General features: G+C 44.3%; 2 protein-coding genes across 10 annotated transcripts in view; one reads left to right on the forward strand and one right to left on the reverse strand.

The window, feature by feature from the left end:
- Window positions 1-14,543, forward strand: part of MYLK3 (myosin light chain kinase 3) — a 32,931-nt gene extending 18,388 nt beyond the window's left edge. For all 8 annotated transcript variants that reach the window (XM_041458852.1, XM_041458847.1, XM_041458848.1 and 5 more), the window contains 11 exons: window positions 19-457; window positions 2,503-3,056; window positions 4,232-4,337; window positions 5,366-5,459; window positions 5,746-5,855; window positions 6,490-6,631; window positions 7,363-7,433; window positions 8,854-8,982; window positions 9,984-10,136; window positions 11,830-11,962; window positions 12,868-14,543. In XM_041458852.1, coding sequence (XP_041314786.1) covers window positions 19-457; window positions 2,503-3,056; window positions 4,232-4,337; window positions 5,366-5,459; window positions 5,746-5,855; window positions 6,490-6,631; window positions 7,363-7,433; window positions 8,854-8,982; window positions 9,984-10,136; window positions 11,830-11,962; window positions 12,868-12,939 — 2,003 coding nt within the window. In that variant the 3' untranslated portion in view covers window positions 12,940-14,543. The remainder of the gene's footprint in view (window positions 1-18; window positions 458-2,502; window positions 3,057-4,231; window positions 4,338-5,365; window positions 5,460-5,745; window positions 5,856-6,489; window positions 6,632-7,362; window positions 7,434-8,853; window positions 8,983-9,983; window positions 10,137-11,829; window positions 11,963-12,867) is intronic.
- A 395-nt stretch (window positions 14,544-14,938) lies between these two features.
- Window positions 14,939-20,796, reverse strand: ORC6 (origin recognition complex subunit 6). 2 transcript variants are annotated; one of them, XM_041458655.1, is made up of 7 exons: window positions 20,715-20,796; window positions 20,295-20,424; window positions 19,353-19,516; window positions 18,207-18,296; window positions 17,267-17,379; window positions 15,951-16,022; window positions 14,939-15,567 (listed from the first exon to the last, which is right to left on the reverse strand). In XM_041458655.1, exons 1-7 carry the CDS (start codon window positions 20,777-20,779, stop codon window positions 15,425-15,427), a joined length of 777 nt encoding a protein of 258 aa, XP_041314589.1. In that variant the 5' UTR covers window positions 20,780-20,796; the 3' UTR covers window positions 14,939-15,424. The 2 variants fall into 2 exon arrangements, with proteins under 2 accessions (XP_041314589.1, XP_041314590.1); XM_041458656.1 differs by having other exon boundaries at window positions 20,652-20,743.
- Window positions 20,797-22,401: the final 1,605 nt, after the last annotated feature.

Consider the following 22,401-nt stretch of genomic DNA (forward strand, 5'->3'; position numbering starts at 1 on the left):
ATGGATTATTTTATTCAGAGACAAAATCCGTGAAAAAGCTGGATGAAAACAAGGGAGCGTGTGAGAAGGTGAACACTTCCAGTGCTGTAGCCCACAAAGCTGACTCCAAACCCCAGCTTAAAGACAGGACAGCACAGCAGCAAGGGGCAGAAGGTGCTGGCAAAACACAGAGCTCTAAGAGCTGTCCACAGCAAAAGGACATCGATGTCAAAGCCGTGACTCAACACAACGGTCTTCCCTTCGTACATCAAGATCATGCAGGCAACCAAAATGCTCCTGCTAAAGCACAGAATGTGGACAGAGCCCCAGGCCTTGCTGAGTGCCACAGGCAGCTTGTTCATCAGAAACCTGGGAAGAATGAAAACAAAGCTGCAGCGGCGGGGGCGGCATCCCGGGAAGCTGTGCCCTCCACATCCCGGGCCATATCTGACACGGGCTGTGAAGTGACACACACCAGGTAATGGCCTTGTTGGTCGCTGTCTGTGGGACCTGAAAGCTTTCCATGCGTTAGAAGGGAGAAAAGGAAAGCCAGGCCATTAAAGAAGGCAGCTCCTGTGCGGTGGGATAGCAGGAGACCTTACAAGGGTTAAGGTAGAGGGCTCAGGGGGCTCTGTGTAAATCCGGGGCAGCCCAGGGCTCCGGTGGGACAGAGGGGTTTGAGGTGTCAGCACTTCTGTGTGCTGACATGCAAAGGTGACCACCACAGAGGAGCTCAGGTGCTTATAAACCACTCACTCAAACCACTCACTCCCTCCCTCCCAGCTCCTTTGTTGCTATAGCCATGGGGGTGAAAGGAATTTGAGATATTTGTTAGTGTATGACAAAACCAAAGAATTTGTGTCTGTTCTCAGTGTTTTCAGTGTTTTGGTCGCCTAAAGGTTGTTCATTTATTCATCTCTATCAGGCTAATATGTTCCTCATATAGGTGTTTCATAGTTCATTTTCCTTTGATTTATTTATCTAGGATTTTATTTTAATCCCTTTTATTTAAAATTTTAAAAGCCTGCACAACAAAAACCAACAAAGTCCCACAACCAAAAGACACCTCCCAACTAAACCTGAACAAATGGAACTTGTGGCAGATTTTAATTGCCAATGCCTTCTCTGTCTGGGTGGGTGGCTGTAAAGTGGTTTATATGTGTGTGTGGGGGTGACAGACACTCATCCATACACACCCACAAATGGATGTATGACTTTGGGTAGGGAATTTCACCATTTTTCGTGGGTACAAATTTGGTGTCTGAGCCCCAGGTTTGGTTTGGGGATGAAGGAGGCCAGCAGGTAAGTGGAAGGCAGAAGCTGGAGTAAGCCCCAGGGGCAGCTGCAGCCCAGGCATTGTCATGGTTTGGAGTGTGAAGTCACATGAGGGTGGTAAATGCCTCTCTAAAATGGATGCAACTTTAATGAAGTTTGTAAGCCCACACAGAGGCATCAGAGGAACATTGTGTTCCCCAGCTTGGAGAGGTGCCCAAGTCCCACTGAGCTCAGGCTTGTCTAGATAGCAGAGGAAGTGTTTGCTCAGAGCTGCCTTCAGCTGCTCTCACAGCTCCCACCAGAGCAGCACAGATCCACAGCACAGCACCAGGGTGCTAAAGGTGCAGAAAATGCTTTAAGAAAGCAGAAACATTTTCTTTTGTAACGTCTTTTGTAATGAGGTTGTTGAAAGAGGCAGTTACCTCTGTGAAAATGAGCTATGTTCTCTCCCAGACATCAGAAGCTGTCTTCATTTGCCATTGTAGAAAAACTACTTTACAACTTCACAAGCTTCAATTCAGCCTCAGTAAAATCAGACTGCTCATGAAAGTAACAGTTGACTCAAACATTATCACTCAAATGTCTTTGATGGAGTTTAGGAGCACAGAGAATTTGTTCTAATCTGTATTCTTTTTAGGCAACACAAGAGGGGAAAAAAAACATTAGACTTTTCTAGTGGTTAAAATGCCAAGGAAAATAGTATTGCTGGAGTGAGAGAGTTTATCAAAGTTAGATTTTTAAGAGAAAGCTGTGGAGAGAATGCTATCCCATCAGAAGATCCCAACACAGATGGCTGAGTGTGCAGGTCAGCCAGCTGGAAGAGGACACAAACCATCAGATGTGTGGAGCCATATGAGCAGCCAGCCATTTAGCTAATCAGCCTGTAATTTGTGAAGGCAATCACTGTCCTCTCTCTGCCCAGATGAGTGGTGCTTTATTAGACCAACTGTAATAATTGCAAAAAGTGGCTAAGTTTTCAAACGTGGGATTAACTCTTTGCAGGGTGAGACATTTTGTTCAGCAGAAGGGCAGACGTGTAGAGAGAGGAGGACACAGAAAGAGCCAGCATGCTTTTTGGTGCTCTCTCCTTAGTGTTTGTGGGTTGTTCCCAGCAAAATTGATACAGTTAGAAATTGGCACAGTATAGAAATGTATGGGTTTGGAAACAGATTTTTCTTCCCCCCACAAAGTTACAAAAACCAGGCTGGCCACCTGCGTCAATATCAATGCCTCGTGTTTGCTCTGCAGGATATCCATCAGTGTACATATGACTGACGTGAAAGAAAAGATTGAAATGGCCAAGGAGGGAAATGTAAGTGACAGCAGAGGTAAAAGTTCCAAAGTGAAATCCACAACAGCAGACTTGAAAGGAGTCAAACAGCTGCCTGACAAAATAAAACTTCAACAGAGTCCTAAAAACATCAGCTCGAAGCCAGATTCAGAAGTTAAAGGGGACATTAAACAAAAGGAACTTGCACCTCAAACAGGCAAGCAAAAGCCATTCCTGAGCAAGCCCAAACCAGGTGAAAAAGCTGAAGAGAAATCAGAATTAAAATGTGAGCCCATAACCTCACAGAATACCTCTGCAAAGGAGCCTGTGAAAGATGCAGGGGTAAAAGTGAAAATCCATCAAGAAACAGCAAAAGCAGAAAAATCCCCAGCAGATACCAAGTCTGAGAGGAGGGAATCTGAGACTGCAGGGGGAAGCAAACACGATGCTCAGCAGTGTACAGGAGAGGCACCAGAGAAGACAAAGTCTCTGGCAGCTGGCAGAGCTCTTCCCACTCAAGGAGAAATCATTGGTAAGTTGCTCATAGTTACTCTTGAAACTTGTACATGGAGGATTTGTGCTATTCCTGCCTGTTGTGTAGACAACAAGAGCAGGAGCAGTGCTCAGTAGAACACCCATGTCTTATATTTCAAGGCCTTTTTGCATTGGGTACCTTTGACTATGTGAATAACAATTCACAGATTCTTTTAATAGTAGCTTTTGTTTTAAAGTGTGATTTGGGAAAAATAATAATTTAAAATAAATATAAAATAGCATGAAGTGTATGTGTGATGAGAAGTATGAGAATTTTGAAAAAACCCATTTTCTTTAGATGAAGCCTTTGTTCCTTCAGATAGAGGGTGCAAACCAAGCACACTTCAGCAACCGTGGAGATCCAGAGCACTGAAAAGTACTGCAGGAAATGTTTCCTGTTGTGGCCTGTTGTGTTGTTGGCCATGGATCTCTTGGTTCCTGAAGGAACGCTTGGTTGCTTTGTCTCAGGGAATGCTCTCTCCTGGCAGCACACGTGTGTGTATGTTCCAGAGCGTACAGACATGGGCAGATGACCTGACTGCTCTGGCATTCTGAGCAGGGGCTGGAGATGAGTTGAATACATGTTAAACTGCAGCCTGAGATACCTGGAGATTAACTATAAAATTGCTTTCAATGGGAGACATAAAAAATAGGTTTAATGAAAAACCTTAGAAAACCTTGGACATTAAGTGATCACAGTTAACTAATTTAGCTTACTACAAACAGACTAAACTTAGTAGTTGTAATGCTAATAATTGAAGCTTTAATTTGGAAACTGTCTGCAAAATTCTTGCTGCTGAGAGGAACCCTGTGATTTTATCAATCACTGTCCTCATTCCTCAGTGCTGTGTATTTCTGCTGGTTTTTCTGGCTGCCACATAACAATTAAAAGATAAGTGTAATTTTTTTCAACCTTTCAGGTAGTATTTTCTGGTGGCCCTTTCTGTTAATGCATAAACTAAAATATTGGTCTCCTAAAGGTGTCCAGTGGGTTAAAAAACCAGAGTGGAGGTTCAGGAGGTGGGATGCTGATCTCAGTTCTGGGGCTGTAAAAGGGATTTAGCGGCGAGAGCCCCTCACACGCTGTGGGGTGAGAGGCACGGTGTGAGGAGGTGGAACAGGGCAGGGATGATGCCAGTGATGGTGGCAGTGAGCAGCCTGTCTCCCCTGCAGATGACAGCCCCTCTCCCCCAGCTCCGTTCGAGCACCGCGTGGTGAGCGTCAGGCAAGCGGAGGTGACCACGAGCTACTCGGTGTGTCGGCACGAGGTGCTGGGGGGGTAAGTGTGTCTGTCCTGTGCTCTGCTGAGCCCTGCAGTGTGTGTGCGAGGGACAGACAAGCTCTCTGCTGCCAGAGGGGGTGGGTTCATCCTGGAGCCCTTTGGGTGATCACAGCTGCTCCTACATCAAGGGTGTCCCTTAGATGGCTGGTTTCTGCCCCAGCCCCATTTTCAGATGCCTCACTGCCATCCTGGCGACTTCTTTTCATTTGTTTTGATAATCCTGGCCTCAGTGTTGTGGAAGGAACCTGTACCCTTAAGGCAGACAGATTCAGAGCAGTTGAAAAGTCAACGAAGCCCATTAGGTCAGGCAGCTTCCAAAATCTTTTTTTTTCTGTGCTGAGCTGCACATTAAAGAAAACGGAGGAAGAGTTATAATTATTTTGACCTTATGTTTAGTTTTCACTCATAGGAAGTCTGCAGCTGCTTCAGTTTTTGTATTCTTGTATCCTTACTTATGTGACAAGAAGGCTTGATTTACACATTGATCCACATACAAATATGGCTTAATAAGTGTAAGCAATGTGATGCAAGAGCAGGGAAGATGGGGTTTAGGAATCATCCCGAGGGGCATTAACATATCTGCGTGACATGGGCGAGAATTTACAGCATGCCAGAAATGCAGGCTGTGGAGTGGCTACAGTTACTGGTCTTATGGTCATTTAAAAATTCTGGGATCAGGACAGAAATATCCTTGTTAATAGACCCACTAACATATCCCTGAAGGACAGCGAGGGGGTCCAGTTACAGAAGGGAGCCAGAGCGTGGCCAGGCCATCATAGCTCAGCAGGACCAACGGGGCTTAATATTTTAATGTAAGCACTGAACAACTGGCTGGAAAGATAAACCTAATCCTTCATAAGCTGAGAGAAAGAGGAGCTCCATGCTGCTGGCCACCCGACTCCGTTCACTTTGTACTGGGCTATTTTTGCTCATGATAAGAATAGTTCCAGGAGAGGTTTCTGTGCTGAGTTTCTTTCCCATCATCTTTCCCATCTTTCCCATCATCTTTTCCTTGGCATCCACAGGGGGCGTTTTGGGCAAGTCCACAAGTGCACGGAAATATCGACGGGGCTCAACCTGGCAGCCAAAATCATAAAAGTGAAAGGAGCCAAAGAGAAGGTAACCCCACTGCTGGGAGCTCTGGCCCTGCCCTCCCTGCCAGGGCCAGCACCACTGCCTGGAGCTGCCCCATGAGGGGCAGCTCATCCTTGGGTACCATCAAATACTGCAAAATCTTGGGCTTGCTGTGACTCTTCATCATCTCCTGTATTCTGAATTAAAATCCCCAATCACTTTGAGATCTGTGCTGTAGCTGTTGTTGGACTTTATAAATAGTTCTGTTTGGTATGTTGGAATTTAAGGAGTGTATTTTGCTCATTTTTTGTTACTTTGTTATTTTTTTCAGGAGGAAGTAAAAAATGAAATTAACATCATGAACCAGTTAAATCACGTGAATCTGATCCAGCTTTATGATGCTTTTGAAGCCAAAAATAATATCACTTTGATAATGGAATAGTAAGTTTAAATGATCTCAGGAATTGTCAGATATCTGGGTTTTCTCAGGTCACTAAAGCAAATAGGGAATGATAATTCTGAGCTGTGAAGAAGTGAGTGGTTTCTCAGCCTAAGAGAGAGTTGATCTCACTTTCAGAAGGAAAAAACAATGTTTTAAAGGTAATTTCTTCAAGTTAAAAGCTTGTCAGAGCTTTATCTCTGAGTAATTTTCTCTTCTGTGTAGAATTAAGTTCAGTTGTCAGCTCATGTGAAACAGCTTTCAGTTTGAGAAGTTCCATTTAGTAAATTTTGCAGATTGAAGACTTTTTTCCCGTGACTAGTAAGATGAGTGAATAACAGACACTTTAGTACTCCCTGTAGGTTCTCCAGGTCCCATAGGATCACCAGGTCATGTGGGTTTGGGTTTGACATGTATCCCCCCAAATACTAGTGCCAACTTTGCCATTCTTGAGTTTAGGCTGATACTTAATTTCAAGAGAGATAAGTCTCTTGAAGTCATTGAGGCTGCTGATACACTTTATATTGGATGATTTCTTAGGACCCTCAATTACAGAGCCTAATTCCCAACCTGGAAATAATTTGGGCTAATGCAAGATTTCAGGGGTTTTAATGCTTTCCTGTGTGAAAATTTTAGTCTTGATGGTGGGGAATTGTTTGACCGGATCACAGATGAAAACTACCATCTGACAGAGCTGGATGCCATCCTGTTCACCAAACAGATTTGTGAAGGAGTCCACTACTTGCACCAGCATTACATTCTCCACTTAGACCTGAAGGTCAGTTGGTTGTGCTCTCTGTGCTTTAGTGGTGCTGCTTTAGGCACCCCAGAGTCTCTGATTACTGAGGAGTAATTTCTCATTTCATGGACTCACGTCATAAAGGAATAGAATTAATTGCTGCAATGAATAGAGCTTTAGAGATTGATTACTTTTTCCCTATGCCTATGTTCCTATTTCAGTAGCTTTCTTGGAATCATCAGGATTCTGGGCTTTTGCCTTTCTTAAATCAGAAGCTTTTCATTCTCTGTAGCATTAAACAATTCCCTTTTATCATGGATAAAAACACCCGACCCAAAATTTCCTTGGCTAGAAATGCCCACAGTCTTCCCTCTATTTCCCTTACCCTTTTTTAACAGTGTACAAATACCTGTTCAATCATCTTCTATTGTTTGTACCTTTTACTGCCTGGAACCAGCCTGCAGCAAAATTGCAAAGTTTTCCTAATGGTCCCTTTATAATGGATATTTTTAAACAGAAATACAAACTGTTTTTTTCCTGCCTGTTTATAGAGCACCTTACACAAATGACATTAAACCAGGCTGGCTCATAGGCAGTTCTGCAGCTAGATCCCATCTCCCCACCATAAAAAACATTCTCACTGGGAAAAAAAAAAAAATTGGGTGCATTTGATCTGATTTTTGTGGTTTTTTTTTATGGAGGGAATTTTATACTATCTTTTGCTAGGTATCTCTCTCAAACATTTAACTCAAAATGTCCTCTTTTTGTAGCCTGAAAACATCCTATGTGTAAATCACACAGGAAACCAGATTAAAATTATTGACTTTGGATTAGCAAGGAGGTAAGAAAGTTCACTTGTGAATTATTTTAAAAACAAAACCAAATCAAACTCACAAACCTCTGACATGTTTCTGGTAGTTCTTTGGTGGGGGGTTGTGTTTTGATGGCTCTGTAATAATTCTGTGTGAGTGAGCTAAGCATTATGCTTTTGCAGGCATGAGTTTTCTGCTGTGTGCGTTAATTATCTAATTACTTTTTCAAATAACATTTCTCTTGGATAAAGCTTTACTACTGTTCTAATTATCTCAAAATTATTCCCCAAGTAGAGCTTTTACTCTAGGGACTCTGTGAAAGCTCCCAGAGACTTCTTGACTGCAGGGTTTCATGGTGCAGGTTCTAATTGTAGAAATTATCTGCTAAACTCTTTAAGTAGTTAAGTTTATTGAAGGGAAAAAAAAAAACAAAAAAACATGTTTGAACCATCCCATGTGAAACAGGAAACCCTCCGAAAAATAGGGACTTTTCTCAATTGTTTTATTTTGCTTGCATCAGTTTAAAGAAAGGCAGTGAGAGCATAGGTCAATTGCCCTAGAATAAAGAGGAATTATTTCTACTATTATGACAGTAAGAACAATAATATTTCTCTAATTATTTTCTAAATCCTTTGAGATTTTTCTTCAGCTACAAGCTGGTACATTCATGCATATTTATATATGTTTATGTGCTTGTATATAAGTGTCTGTTCAAGGACTTTGTTTCCATAAAATACTAGTGAAATTTAAAAAAATGTACATTGAGTTTGGGGTTTTGTTTGTTTGGTTTTTAAATTGGAAGGGCAGTTTTGCAACAAGATCATGCAGGAGAAAGAGATTTCCAAGCAGTGCTGTAGTGGTTTGTTCTGTCTGAACACAGATGTGACTCCAGCTGCCCTCAGTGGCAATTGGTACTGCTTCAGTTTTGTTGCCTTTCCCTGTTTAGCTGTAGCAAAAAGAATAGGATAATTTTCCCCTACATGGGGTCACTGTTACTTGTTCCCAAGCCCAAATAATCCTCTTCAGCCCCACCTCAGTTACACTGAGTTCATATCTGTGATGCAGATGTTCACCCTGAGCTGTAGCTGGGGACATCCCACTAATCCAGTGCTCTCCAGATCTTGTACAGTCAAAACTGCTTCCTTTGTTTTATGGATTTTGGACAACATCTGGAAAGCATCCTGTGGTGTCTGGCTACCACTCTTTGGTAAAGCTGCTACCACTCTTTGGGGGAGCCCTTTGCAGGGTTTAGTGTCCTGGTTCTTCCTCCTGGCTTTGCTCTGGCAGAGGGACAATGATGGAATATTCCCCTGGGGTCACCCCAGAGCTGCCCTGGCTGCAGGGCACTGGGCTCTGCTCCCCTGCCACGCTCCCAAAAGCCTTGCCTTGCTCTTCCCTTGGTGGGATGAGCTCCTCAGCTCCTGACTCGTGGCTCTTCTCCTGGTGCAGGTACAAGCCCTGTGAGAAGCTGAAGGTGAATTTTGGGACTCCGGAGTTCCTGGCTCCCGAGGTGGTGAACTACGACTTTGTTTCCTTCCCCACGGACATGTGGAGCGTGGGTGTCATCACATACATGCTGTGAGTGCCCCAGGCCCTGCAGGGCAGGGCTGCAGCAGCCCTGAGCCCAGCTGGCTGTCACCACTCCTAAGGAATTCTGCCAAACCCCCCAGCTTTCCATACAGGGGCACCTCGCTGTGTGTCCAAAGTGTCTAAACAACAAATGAGCCTTTTGATAAATATGTAAATATGATTCTCCCTTATCACCTTACTTAGCAAAGTTAAATGGGTCAGGTCTTTTTTTTTACTCTGAAAAGTTGCCCAAAATATATGAGAATTTTAATTTTGATTGTGTTTTTGAGGACTTGAATTAATTTTTTAATTTGTAATCTGATAATTTTATAATCTTAGACTTGGTGTGCATCTGCTCAGGAGAATTAATATGATCTGTGTTGGGCCATGGGTCTGAGAAATGACCTGTCATGAATAGGGCTAAAACTTTTCTCTGATACCTGGATGGCAACCATGGCAACCTCCTGATGAGCTCGTTTTGCATCCCAGAATCTTTCACAGACATTTTCTGTGAACTGGATAAATTTCTGGTTTAAATTTGTATGTTAGACAAAACCCAGCTGAATGAAGTAATAAATGATGGAAGCAATAAATCTGGGCTTAGACACTAACTGTAAAAAGTAATTTATTGCTTAGAATTCTGTTTAATTCAAGCCACATAAGGATATGGGCCCCAATTTGGGAAAGCTCATGAGTCCCTCTAGCTTTCCTAGCTGGGAAAGCACTGAAGGATGAACCTAAATCCTCATTGAATCCATTCCTTGGGGATCTATTAATGGCGCTCCCTGACCTGAGTGAGCTGCTAGGGGGTAACACTAAATTACAACACTTAATTGCCCCAAATACTGCCTTGTCCTGGCAGGGACTGAGAAGTGGAACCCTCCATAGCTGAGAGCCTTATCTCTTCATAAAATAACAACAGTTACAAAGCAGAGGATTCACAGAAGGAAAACCACACCTTGCATATGATAACTGCTCTTCTTTCCCCACCCCATCTTTCTTTTTTTAAGGCTTAGTGGCCTGTCCCCATTCCTGGGAGAGACTGATGCAGAGACAATGAATTATGTAGTCAATTGCAGCTGGGATTTTGATGCAGAAGCATTTGAACAGCTCTCAGAGGACGCCAAAGACTTTATTTCCAGACTGCTTGTGAAGGAGAAAAGGTACCTGGGTCTGATTCTTACCAGCCAATTGTTTGGATTGCAGCCAACAATGAGAACTTACTATGTGACATTTTTGTGTGCTGGCTCTGGGCTTGCTGGGCAGTTCCTCAGTGATTCAGAAGCCACTGTTTTAAAGGCAAGTGTCTGTGTACCCTGACTGAGGAAATTTGCTTTTCACAGTAGCAGCAATACAGGCAGAACACAGGAAATCTGGAAGGATTTGCAGTACAGGAATCTGTCTCTAAAGCTTTTGCTTCTCTGAGCAAAAACTATTTCTATTGTTAGTTTGGACTGTCACAAGCCTTGACAGAAATTGCAAAAATGCCTCTTGAATGCCATGGAGGATAAATGGAAGCTGCAGCTGTGAAAATGTGCATTGTTCTCTTCTAAAGTGGTCTACAGGCTTTTGGGAGATATTAGGGAGCATTTGGGAGCCACTCAGCTTGTGGCTTCTCATTCTTGGCTCCACTGAGATACAAAGTGATTGCACATACGAAACAATACAGAGAATGAGGATCATATTGATGTCAGACCATGGCTGGGGGATTGGCCGCGTACAGAAATTTTTCTCTTGTTGAGTAGTGATACAAAACTAATCAAATCAGGAAATGATGCATACAGTAAAACAGATTGTGTGTTTGAGGGGAATTCGAAGGAGTGCTTAGAATATTAACAACTTCCAGATAATTACCTAAATCAGACAAATCAGTTCTAGTACTAATTCATTCTGAACAATAGGTTGCTATGAAAAACAAAGAATTAACTGAAATTTAGCATATTGCGAACACAAGAGATCTAATGATTTTTTCTTAGATTCTAATGATGATTTGCTGTGAGACTGTAAAGTTTGGAGTCTTCAATTTTTCTGTGCAATGGGATTAGGGTGTCCAGAGGCACCCTCTCAAAGTCTGGTTAGGAGCTGTGAATGAAATGAGTATGTGAGAGAAGAGTGTTGGCAGTGAGTTGCAGAGAGCAGTGATTAGCTGGCCTGGTTGCTCCCAAGGTGTGTGGCAGCCTCTGCTCTCCTGCAGCCCAGGCACCTTTGCCCTGCTGGGACAGTGGGTCTGGCCCTGGGCAGGATCTGCAGCCCCCTCCCTCCCTGCTGAAATCGGGCTGGGCAGGCAGGAGCTGTCTTTTCATCAGCTCAGTGACAGCTCACACGGAGCTCAGGAGTTAGACATAGGCTTTTAATTTGAAAAAAGGCAAATTGAACTTTGTTCTCAACACCTCTACCTGAAGATTTCCTCTATTACCATATATTTCCCAAACCTTTTAGGATAGGCTGTGGCATTTGGGCCCATTGTTGGATGTCAGGATATTAAGTATGCTTAGCTTGATCCAAGTTTAGGGTGAATAGACAATAGTGCTTTTTAAATATGAGGCACAGAATATCCTTTATAAATATGAGGCACAGCTTGTGCTGTCAGGACAGACAGATAACACCGCAAATGTTACTTTTCCATTAGCAAAGTTCTGCATTTGCATAATGAAGTGATACATTACCTTAAGCACAGCTCAGCCAAGGCACTGCAGAGCCAGCAGCAGTCCTTCATCCCACTCACCCCTCCTGCTGGAGACTGCAGGATGCTGTTGGCATCCCATGCGCGGCGCGTTCATTTGGGCAGTTTCTTTATCCCTCCCAAAGAGGAGGGGAGCAGAGGGGCTGGGTTTTCACGCAGATCCCTCCCTGCAGCTGCCGGATGAGCGCCACGCAGTGCCTGAAGCACCCGTGGCTCAGCGAGCTCCCTGCCAAGGCCCAGAAGTGCAAGCGGCGCCTGAAGTCCCAGCTGCTGCTGCAGAGCTACATGGCCCACAGGAAATGGAAGGTAAATAAATCTGCTTCCACGGGGAAATCACACAACAGGCACAGCCATTCCCTCCTCTGGCTGGTGGGCACTGGTGCCCACAGGCTTCTTGGTTGTAAGTATCAGCTGGATATCAGAAGTCTGTTTTTACCTGCAAAGGAAGTGTTTTGTCCTGCTTCTATTTCTCTGCAAGTTTGGTTTCAATTTTCACACTGATTGGTGCTTACAAGTTTTTTACACCCTTCTTTCTACATGTTCAGAGGCTTCAGATGCTACTTTATATTAGAAGTTCCTTCTCTTTATACTTTTTCCATTGCTAGCAGTTGCATTGATCTGTTGCCACTAAGGACTAGGGATATAACGTAAGGCAGTTTGTGCCTCCCACTGCAGAATGGGAGTGTGGGAGAGCGGAAAAAACCTAGGCTTAAACCCATCAGGATCTTACTGATAACCCCAGGCTCCTTCTCAACTAAGCGTTTATGAAGTGATAGCTAATAATTTGATTTTGAGTCTCTATTTGGTTGTAGATAATTGATCCTAAAAGGTGAACACAGCAATCTTGTTAGAAAGAAGCCTGTGGAATTGTGAGGCAAACTCAGTGAGGACCATTTCCTTCCCTTCTGTCACTGGGGAGTTGCATTTCCTTGAAAAGCAGTTAAAAGAGGCTTACACTTTTTTCAGTCCTGCGCTGCAACTGCTTGGTGGCAAACTTCTGCAGTTGCATTTTAAAGATGACACAATCTAAAGACCTATCACTGTACAATTCATAAAAACACGGAAGAACCTCACAGTGCTGTGCAAGAACCACTGCAACCCACACAAGCTGGGGGAAATGGGTTTACTAGATAGAGAAATCCCTGTCAGCTGCAGAAAAGTTCCTTTGCCTCGGTTTCATTCACACTTGGACTGTTCTGTTCTGTTCACAGAAACACTTTTATGTGGTGGCTGCTGCTAACAGGCTGAAGAGATTTCAGAGTATGTCTGTCAAGCTTGCGTGAGCTTGTGTGAAACCTCCTCCACTCCTGGAGATGGACATGAGGCCATGGAAGGAGGACTCAGTGTTTCTATCCCTGTTTTATAAGGTTTTGGGACTGTCTCCCTCAATTATTTTGTGTGTTAGTGTTGTGGTTCCAGAAGAACCATAAGGAAGAAACACAAGATTTCTAAAAGCAGAAGCTACTTTGTTTGTTTTTACAAGTTTTTAATTGTTCTATACAGTGGTGGAAAAACGTGGCTGTTACTGGGGCTGACTTCTTGCTGAAGGCTTTGATTCTGCAGAGTATTGTTGGTGTGTTTGTAGCAGAAAACCCCTGGCAGTTTTCTGGTCTCTCACACCAAGTATGGGATCTGTAGACTTTTTCCTGACTGATGTTTGTGTGTTACCAGCTTTAGAGAACTGCCACACAGTGGCACAACTTGTCCCTCAGGTGTTTGTTACTTAAAAGATACAGACATTGTTTTCTTCTATATTTCTTTCCAAAAGGTAATTTCCCCACAACATGAAGATGCTTCAGTGCAACTCCAGCTTGGATGGTTTTGGTTTGTTGTTTTGGTTTTTTTATTACTCTATTCTCTCCTTTAAAAAATAGTCACTGTATAGTTAAGAACTATGAGGAACCCTGATTTGAGGTAACTTAAGTCAGTCCATTGCTGCTGTTTCTTAGGGAAAGTTGAATTGAGCTGAACTGACTGAACTTCTGGAAGGAGATGTGTGAAACTGCCATGCATACAAATCACCTAATGACTGTTGGATCTATGCAAAAAGATCTCATGTTGTAGAGAAAAGAGGAGAGTTCCAGACATTTTATGTTTTTAAAACTTGTAAGTGCTTTTCATTGTCCATGACTGCAGCACTTAAGTTGCCAAGTTTTAGTTTGAGGATTTTTTCTCCTCTCTGGAAATTTTACTGCAGTATGAGGAGCTGGTATGGTGTGACATGCAAAACAGGTTTCATTTCTAATAGGTTCAGTGACAGGGAAACAGCGTGTTGCCACTCTGCCTTTAGTCCAGTTAGGAGGTTGAAGCCCTTTTTTCCCCCTCACTTAGCTCTTGAACATTAAACCTTTTCTTCACAATATTAACTTATTTTGGATTTTAAATTCTTTTCTTATGCATAGAGTGGGAGCCACTTACAATCTCTCAGCTAAAAGTACAATATTATTTATTAAACCTGTGGTTTCCTCTTCTGGATTCTGCAAAATTCAGTGTGAACTGGATGGACTCTTAGGAAAAATGGAACCTAGTATTACTAAAAATAGCTTTCCAGCAAAGGCACCTGTAAAGTTCCTTTGAACTTTATGGACTTTCACACCCCTTGAATTTGCAGAAGTGTTGGTTGCTAATGATGAGGTTTGTAAGACTGCCTTACTCTGGTCTAGCTATCTTTTCCACTCAAGTGCTTCTCACTTTGCATAGTCCTGACTTTGCAGCATTTCCAGAACTGGGACAGAGAAGAATCTTTATCATTTATCACCTTCTATGAAGGCCCACTTTTGTTCATGTTTTCCTTCCACAGTGCTTCTGCATGCTGAATGTCATTGTATTCATTGGTCTGTATATTTCTGAATTAATACTAATAAATTTCATGAAAGTGGAACAAGAATATTCATCAACATTGTTTTAAGCCCTGCTGCCAAACAAACCTGCAAGTATTTCTGGGTGGGTCCAGAGATACAGGCCAGGCAGAAAACTGCAAAAGAAATGGAAGACCTCTTCTCTAAGCTTGACTGTGAGACACAAAAAATCTGTTGCCCAGTCAACATCCTTTTCCTCTGGATATCTTAATTCTTAAGGCACAGACATCTCCTCCATGTTTTTTATTTTGCATTCCAAGTACCTGTGCCAAGAAGATGTCATAATACAAAGCTTTTCTTTCCAGTACTTTTGTTGTTTCTTGGAATATTTGGGACTCCTTACAAAAGCACAAGAGATTTCATTTCTATACACAAAAAAAATAAGTCAAATTCATTGACTAAACAATATTTATTAAAAAAAACCCCAAAAAACTAAACAAACAAGGCTTTATTTTTCTGCTGGCTTTGCAGTTTAACAAGGCACTGTTAGTCCCCTTCCTATTATTTCACTGACATTTTAGTTCTGAATTACCCCTGAATATCCAAGGTCTGTGTCCTAGGAAACAGGGGTGCTGCAGGATCAGCTCTTGTGTATAGCTCCTATACAGCCAGGGGCCCAAGGGCCTGTAACTTATAACTTATTTACACTTAAAGTAGCATTAGAATGTTATCTGCTTCTTGCAGAAGAGGATGAAGCTATTCTACTCCTACTGCCAAAGCCTGGTGAGCAGTCACACACACTTCCTGTAAAATCCCATCACTCTGTGGTGTCATTTATTAAAAATAACATTCTTAAATACTTAAAACCTAAATAAAATCAGCTGTCTGCCAGGCAGCCATCATTCACATGCTATTGAATCTCTTGTTAGAGCAGAGGGAGAGTTAAAATCAAGAGCAAGCAGCAGTTACATTACTGGGTGGCATTACAGTCACTACTCCTTGTCTCTTGTGCCTTAGCAGCATTTTCCAGGATTTTCTTTTTCCACTCCTCGTAGTCCTGATTTGTTTCAGTCTTTGGCCGTTTACATGGCAGTTCCTCATCCTCTTCAGAGCCTGTGAGGAAACAAGAAAGCCCATGAGAGGCCATCATGGCAGCATGCTGCTGGGGCTAACAGGCAGTGAGCAATGTACAGACAGCAGGAGGGGGCTGTCCCTGTGCTGTCTAGTCCTGTGGGTGCTGCTCCCCTCACCTGCTGGGACAGTCACCTGTGTCCCTCTGTGTCTGAACAGAGCAGATGTCCTTCATTCTACTGGGACTACTCAGTATGAGCTCCTCTGTCCTGCTGCCAGGCTCGTTGTGCTTCCACAAAGGTTTGCAGGATTGAGAGCTGCTGTGTGCTGGAGCATCATGGCCCATCACCCAACTCAAACATGAGCAAGAAAGCTCAGAACTAATCCAGTGAGGTGATTTTCACTCACAGCTGAACACAACTTACCATCTTCCTGCTCACACTGCTCCAGGGTGCTTTGCAAGCTGTCAGGCTTCTCTGCAGCCAGTGGAACATCTTCTAAAAAAACAAGTAAGTTGCTTTGCTTTTGAATGATATTTGGTGCTCCAAGGGTGGCCTAAATGTAATTCTGTAACAGCAGAGCCACTTCCACAAGTACTGTTGTCCAGTCAGAGCTGTTCCCTGGTCCAGACTGATGCTCAAGCTCTACAAGAGATGCCAGCACTTCAACTGACTGGCTGCTTTAATTAGCAGGCTGCTGCATTGGTACACACAGTGATCCACCACGTTGATTGCCCCAAACCACACTGCTACCCTTCTAGGTCACTCAGGCAGGATTATCAATTATTTCTTTCCCTTCTATTTCATTCCCATTATTTTCATAGATACCCACAACAGGCAGGGAGCTGTGCAGGTAGACAGATGCACACTCTTCCCTGAATTCTGGAAATTCCCAGTTATTTTTAGTTGCTTTAGTGCTGGGGTAATGTTTGTGTTTTTATAGGGTACATGCCTAGGAGAAAGCAGCAGCTTTTGGGGTAGACTCAGGCAGCATGTTGCAGAAAACATCAGGGTATGAAGACACAATGAGAGAGGATAACTTTCAGTGAGAAAGTAAAAAAAATGAAAGCCTGGGAAAAGAAAAAGGAGAAAGAAGAGGCAGCAGAAATACAAGGACATTAGGGCACATATTGTATTTCAGGGTTTCTCCCCCACAAAAAGCAGAGAGAGCTGCAGGTTCAACAATGGGAAAGAAATATTTCTGACATCTCCCTCCCCAGTGTATGAGGAGGGGTGGTGCCAGGGAATGGCTGAGTTGAGCAGAACAGCAAGGCTTATGCTGTTAATCTTGCAGTGGGGGAAAGGAAAGCACAGGAGTGAGTCAGCCTGAGAAGATGTTAGTGATCATTTGTTGCCAGGTTGCCATGTTAACAGGATGCAGAAACCCGGCAAGAGGAGGAATCCAAGATAGGTCAGGTAGTATGGGAGAAGCAAGAAATAAATTGCAGCAGCAGAGACTGTAAAGAGCATTGAGCATTTGAGAAGAGAGGAAAATATTATTTTTGTCCTTGCCACTTTTTCCCTATTTTTGTTCTTGCTAAGCTATTGCAACTTGTCCAGAATCAAGGACTGGGAGTGGAACTGGGCTGCAGGAAACATGTTGGAATGGAATAGATGGGCAGATTTGGCTGGAAGGGGACAGCTGAAAGTGATCAGACTGAAATCACCAGTGGAACAGGATGGGGCACTGTGAGGCCATGGGATGGGTGTGCTGTCTTACAGGGACAAAGCCAAAAACTTACTGCTGAGTTGCTGGCTTATCTTCTCCAGCTGACTGCACAGCCGGTCAAATATTGCTTTTTTCACTCCAGATGTAGCCACCATTTTAGTTTTGTCCACTTTTAGCTTCAAACACCTACAAGAGAAAGTTATCTCTGTACAAAGTAACATTCCAGCAACTATCATTTAGGTTAGGTGATAATTACTGTACCAACACTGCCTGTGAGAATGAGGCAGACAGGCCTGACTTTTTGTCCCATCTCTACTTGTGTTACTCAGAAATAAATCTGGTTAAAAACAAGATGACACTACTCAGTCAATACAGCTCAACTGAAACTCAGGGTGAGTTCAACTTACTTACATAAGGAATTGTTTCAGGAAAAGGTAACTTTTCAGATTTTCAGGGAAACCAGGACAAAGTGCCACTACGACAAAGAGCTGAATGTGAGTGCATGTGTCAACAGAGCCCTTGTCAGGAGCTGTGCAACCACACAGCACCTGTACTGCTGAATATGACTGTCACAGGGTGTAATGCTGAGGGAGGAAGATCTTTGCATACAAGCAAATTCCTCCCAAGTGCTGGCTGAGTCACACACCTCTCTTAGCTGACATGGGCCTGCAGCTATCAGAGCCATCTCCCAAATGCTACAGCATCCTCAGGATGTGATAGTCTAGCTCTTGGGTTTTTTCCTTCCTCAGAATGGCTGGTTCTTGGTGCTCAGAAGCCCTTCTTGCACCTTGAGCAGCATTTCACCAGAAACCATGTAAGTTTTTGCTTTGTGCAGTGCACACTGAAGACTTCACTATGAGGAAAGGCCTGGTTTGCTCCAGCTGTCTCCTTTGCAGGAGCAGGGCAGCAGGATATGCTAAGCAAGACCCTGAATGAATGAGCTGCTGGCACTGGCTGGTGTGTCAGCAGGCATTTCATTTCAGCCTGCAGAAGGAGTCCCAGGCTGCACTCACCTGCATGCAGTGCACAGAGCAGCTGTTATGAACAGGGGTTTGGAGAAATCCAGGTCCACTCGCTGTGCTTCTGAGAGGCTGCACTCGTACCTGGGGAACAGCAAGTGACACCTGGGCATTTGCCTCACGTGAAGGACAAATCCATCTGTCACTGAGACCTTGAACAGGTCTGCTGGACCACCTGGGCTTCTGCAACCCAGTCAAGCAGAAACAGCTGCTACTGCCTGAGATGAGCAAAACAGATGAGGGAAAGAAGGGGGTTGGGATGACCTCCTCTTCTGGAATTAGAGGCATTTTAAACTGGGGATCTGGATCAAGGCAGTCACTAAAATCTACTTCTTGTTCTCCCGATCCACACAGCACTTTTAGCTCTCCCTAACATCTTAAAATTTACAGTGAGAGGCTTTCCATAAATCCATCCTACAGTAGAAGGCAACAATACAGTTTCTTTGTTCCCTGGAATATGTATGTTACAGAGAGGAAAGCTTATAAATGGAAAAGGACAAAATGGATGTGCAGCACTGAAAAATGTAATTTTTTACTGTCCACCTGCCCCAGGCTATTTTTTTCCAGTTTGTATTAAGTGCCACCAAGCAAGCACAGCCTTTGTGCACTGCCCTAACAGCATTAAACATGTGCTTTCAGGGTGACAGCACTGAGCTCTCAGGGAGAGCTCTCTGCTTAAAGCAGATCATACAGAATGGGAACTTTTACTTAACTCTGCTGAATCTCCACTGAAGTGTTCTACCTATTGGTTTTACAGGTAGAGTCATGTGCATTTTAAGGGATCTCTATCCCCAACAGGGAGGATTTATTTCTACTGAGCATAACTTCTGAACTGTGCCATGATCAGCAGTTAAATGGATGATGGTGTGATGCTATGGGATTAAGATTCCTATATTTTTTACACTATTCCCAGCTGAAAAATTCCTAGTTGGACAATCAGTTGCTGAGATTCACAGACTAAATCTTTCTAACAGGTACTCTAAAAAGTAGCCCAGCTCATGGCTGGATTTTCAGTGCTAAGAACTCACCTCAGTGCTCCAGTCAGTAGGAGATACTCTTCTGCTCATCAAGCTCTTTACACACCTGAAGAGCTGAGAACCCTACTTGTGGTTCCCAGTGTGCCCACAAGAGCTTCCTCACCTCTGCAGGATCTCTGAAGCCATGTTCACTGCCTCCGAGCAGCAGAACTGCACAGCCAAGTCTCTCATCCCCAGCCTCTGGTTCACCCCTAGCAAACACTCCAAAGACTTCATGGAGCTCTGGTAGGTGGTCTTGTTCAAACCAGAGAGTTTAACACAATAGCTCTGTCCAGAAGACAAAGACAAACCCAAGAATTAGCAAAAGACCTTTCTGGCATCTTAATCAGGCAACCAACACAACCATTAAGTTCAGTTGCTACATTAAACAAATTTGTGCAATGGATTATGTATGTTTTGACTGCACACAGAAAGATTAACCACCTAGGAATGCCACATCTTTTAATGCAGTGATATTTTTAGGCCGTTTCACTGGAGGTGAGGTTTGACATTTCCATACATGACATGGCCCCTTTATCACAAGGTAATTAGTGACAAAATTACTAAAGTCTGGGTTGAAGACATGAGCAACACCTTTGTGGAATCAGTTCAAATTAAATTATCCTCTGCTGTAATTGGACAATCATTAATAGGTTGTACCAGGCATTATTTTGACAGCTTAGTGCTATTCACCTGGTAGATTTAGAGATGGAGGTTTACAAGTACCCCTGCAGTGAGAGATTTCTTAGAGCAGCTGCTTTCTTCCCACAGTAAAAGAGACATCTTAAATTTAACATCCTTATTGGTAATCTATTTGTTACTATGAGAATTGAAATTAAGTTGACACTATACCAAAGCAAGCTCAATTTGTGAAGGGACTATGATGGTGATCTCAATTTTCACTGTTTCAAACTGAACAGTGACAGGTCTAACACAGCAAACTGCGGGATTTAGGGGAAAGTTAGTTCTTATTTCCCATTCCTGCTCCCAACACACACTACAAAACAGTGGTTTTGTGGAGTCAGGCGGAATGCACCAGCCAGCCAAGTCACACGCTCTATCTTACTTTGTCAACCGGTTGTTTCATGAAACTCGCCGCCAGGTCCAGGCACATCACAGCACTGCTTGTCGCCGTCATTTGAGCCATTAACCCCGTGCACTTCACCTGGGACAGCCGCAGATACTCCTCAGCTTTTCTGCAAAACACCCAGAACGCAAAGCCCTCGTCAAATCCGCAGCTACAAGGCAGAATGTCCCAGAGGCCCCGACCCAAGGCTCGGCAGTCGGGCTGCAGCACGGCCTCAGGGCCCGGGGTGCTGCGGGCACGGCCGCCCTTCTCTGATGCTGAGCAGCAGCAGCTCTGCACCGCAGGGCCGGCGATGCGTCACTGAGCCCGCGGCTCTGCTACTTCCAGCACACCCACCACAGCCCAGGCGGCCGCTGCTGCGGTGCTGGAGCCGGCCGCGGGCGGGGCGAGTGGCGGTACCTGAGCAGGGCGGGCTCGGCCAGGCCCAGCCGGGCCGCCATGGCCCGCACGGCCCCGCGCTCCATCGCCCGCCGCGCCTGGCGCGCTCGCAGCCCATTGGCCGCCCGCGCCGCCAGGGCCGGGTGCGGGGCTGCAGCGGGCGCGGAGGCCGCACGGTCCGGGCCGGGCGGGGCTGAGGTGCGGGCCGGGCCCGCTGTGTCGGCGGTAACGCTGCCCGCGGCCTGGGCCGGGTCACCGCCTCGCTGGCTTCTGCCCATTTGCTCGTAGGGCGCAGGGAAAGGCGGTGTTTTACCGGGGAATCGCGGCCGTACGGGCGGTCAGTTTAGCTCTCTTTGGCCGTGCTGCCCCTGTGTTAAACCCGGGCTTGTGTCATTGCCCGTTCTGTGCACTTGTGCCGTGGTTGTCCGCCTTGCAGCCTGCTCTCCAGTCCCTCCTGACCCTCCAAGACTGCTGTCGTAGGCTTCCCGAGTAAACTTCCTTTCTTTTCCGGCAGAAGAGGTGTCGTGCATTGGTGGGCGCAGCTCCTTGGCGCTCTTTGCCGCAGGTGCTGGTGTTGGTTAGGCAGGGAGGCTCAGCCTGTTCTCCCGGGCAGTTAGCGGTGGGACAGGAGCGCGCAGTCTTAACATGTGTCGGGGGAGGTTCAAGCTGGACATTTGGAGGAATTTGTTCCCAAAACGGGTGATTAGACATTGGAATGGACTGCCCACGGAGGTAGTGGAGTCGCGGTCCCGGAGGTGTTTAAGGAAAGACTGGACATGGTACTCAGTGCCATAGTCTGGCTGACAAGGTGGTGTTTGATCTTTCCAACCTCATTCATTCTGTGAAACCTGAAATTTCCACGTGGAAATAATGCGTATTGAGAAATACTTTTCAGTCCTCAATGAAAACAAGGGGACAGTTAAATTTCCTAGTGAAATACAAGTCTCTTTAATGTACCTTCAGTGATATGTAATATTCAATAAATTTTTAAGCAGCACTTGCTGTAACCAACACAAAGTGTAATTAGCCTAATTGTGGCATGTGAACAGTACTAACAGTATATAGATAGTGGGGCAGAAAATAACTGAATGCTTTATAAACAGGGGATTGCTCAGTTCTTAGGTTTTTAGAACAGACTTTTTTTAAAAGTTATATGTATGTTGATCTCTGTATCTCTGGGGCTGGGCGAAACCTGTACTGTTACTCGAAAGAGGAATGTTAAACACTGATTGGGTGAATGAGAAATGCTAAATCTATATAGCCACCAGTCTCTGTCCCCCACACAAATATTTTGTGATAGTCGGTTACTCAGCAATGCAACTACTTTTTTTTGCCTGTCATTTCCATGGGAACTGGCCAGACACTTGTCTGGTCTCGTGGCTTCTTTCTAAGAATAGCTGTTGTCAGGTGATTCAGGAAAAATAAAGTTACAGATGTTGAACATGGGATAATTCCATCTACCAAATTAGGCTCCCCTGTGATTTCCTGTGGCTGAGCTTGGTTTAAACCTTGAAGCTGAATGCTTAAGTACCATTAACATGAGTTGTTTTAAGAGGGCTCTGGCTGCTTTTGATCATACCCTGAATAAAAAGTCCATCTCTTTAATACTTAATAGTGTCTCGTGGCTTCCTGTAGCAGTAAGTACCAGTTTCAACACGTGAAAAATGCTTTCATCTCTCTGATTTATCTCTGAGCTCCTGTACTGTGA

Source organism: Pyrgilauda ruficollis, unplaced genomic scaffold, assembly GCF_017590135.1.
Source record: "Pyrgilauda ruficollis isolate IOZ18807 unplaced genomic scaffold, ASM1759013v1 scaffold13, whole genome shotgun sequence".
NCBI classification, from domain to species: domain Eukaryota; kingdom Metazoa; phylum Chordata; class Aves; order Passeriformes; family Passeridae; genus Pyrgilauda; species Pyrgilauda ruficollis.

Bases quoted from the DNA above. Each gene is read 5' to 3' on its own strand.
- ORC6 (XM_041458655.1), bottom strand. From the start codon at position 20,779: ATGGAGCGCGGGGCCGTGCGGGCCATGGCGGCCCGGCTGGGCCTGGCC. The intron at 17,380-18,206 runs GTGAGTGCAGCC...TTTCTCTTGTAG, and splicing joins GCTCTGTGCACTGCATGCAG to GTGTTTGAAGCTAAAAGTGG. The intron at 15,568-15,950 runs GTAAGTTGTGTT...GTTTCCTCACAG, and splicing joins GCAGTGTGAGCAGGAAGATG to GCTCTGAAGAGGATGAGGAA.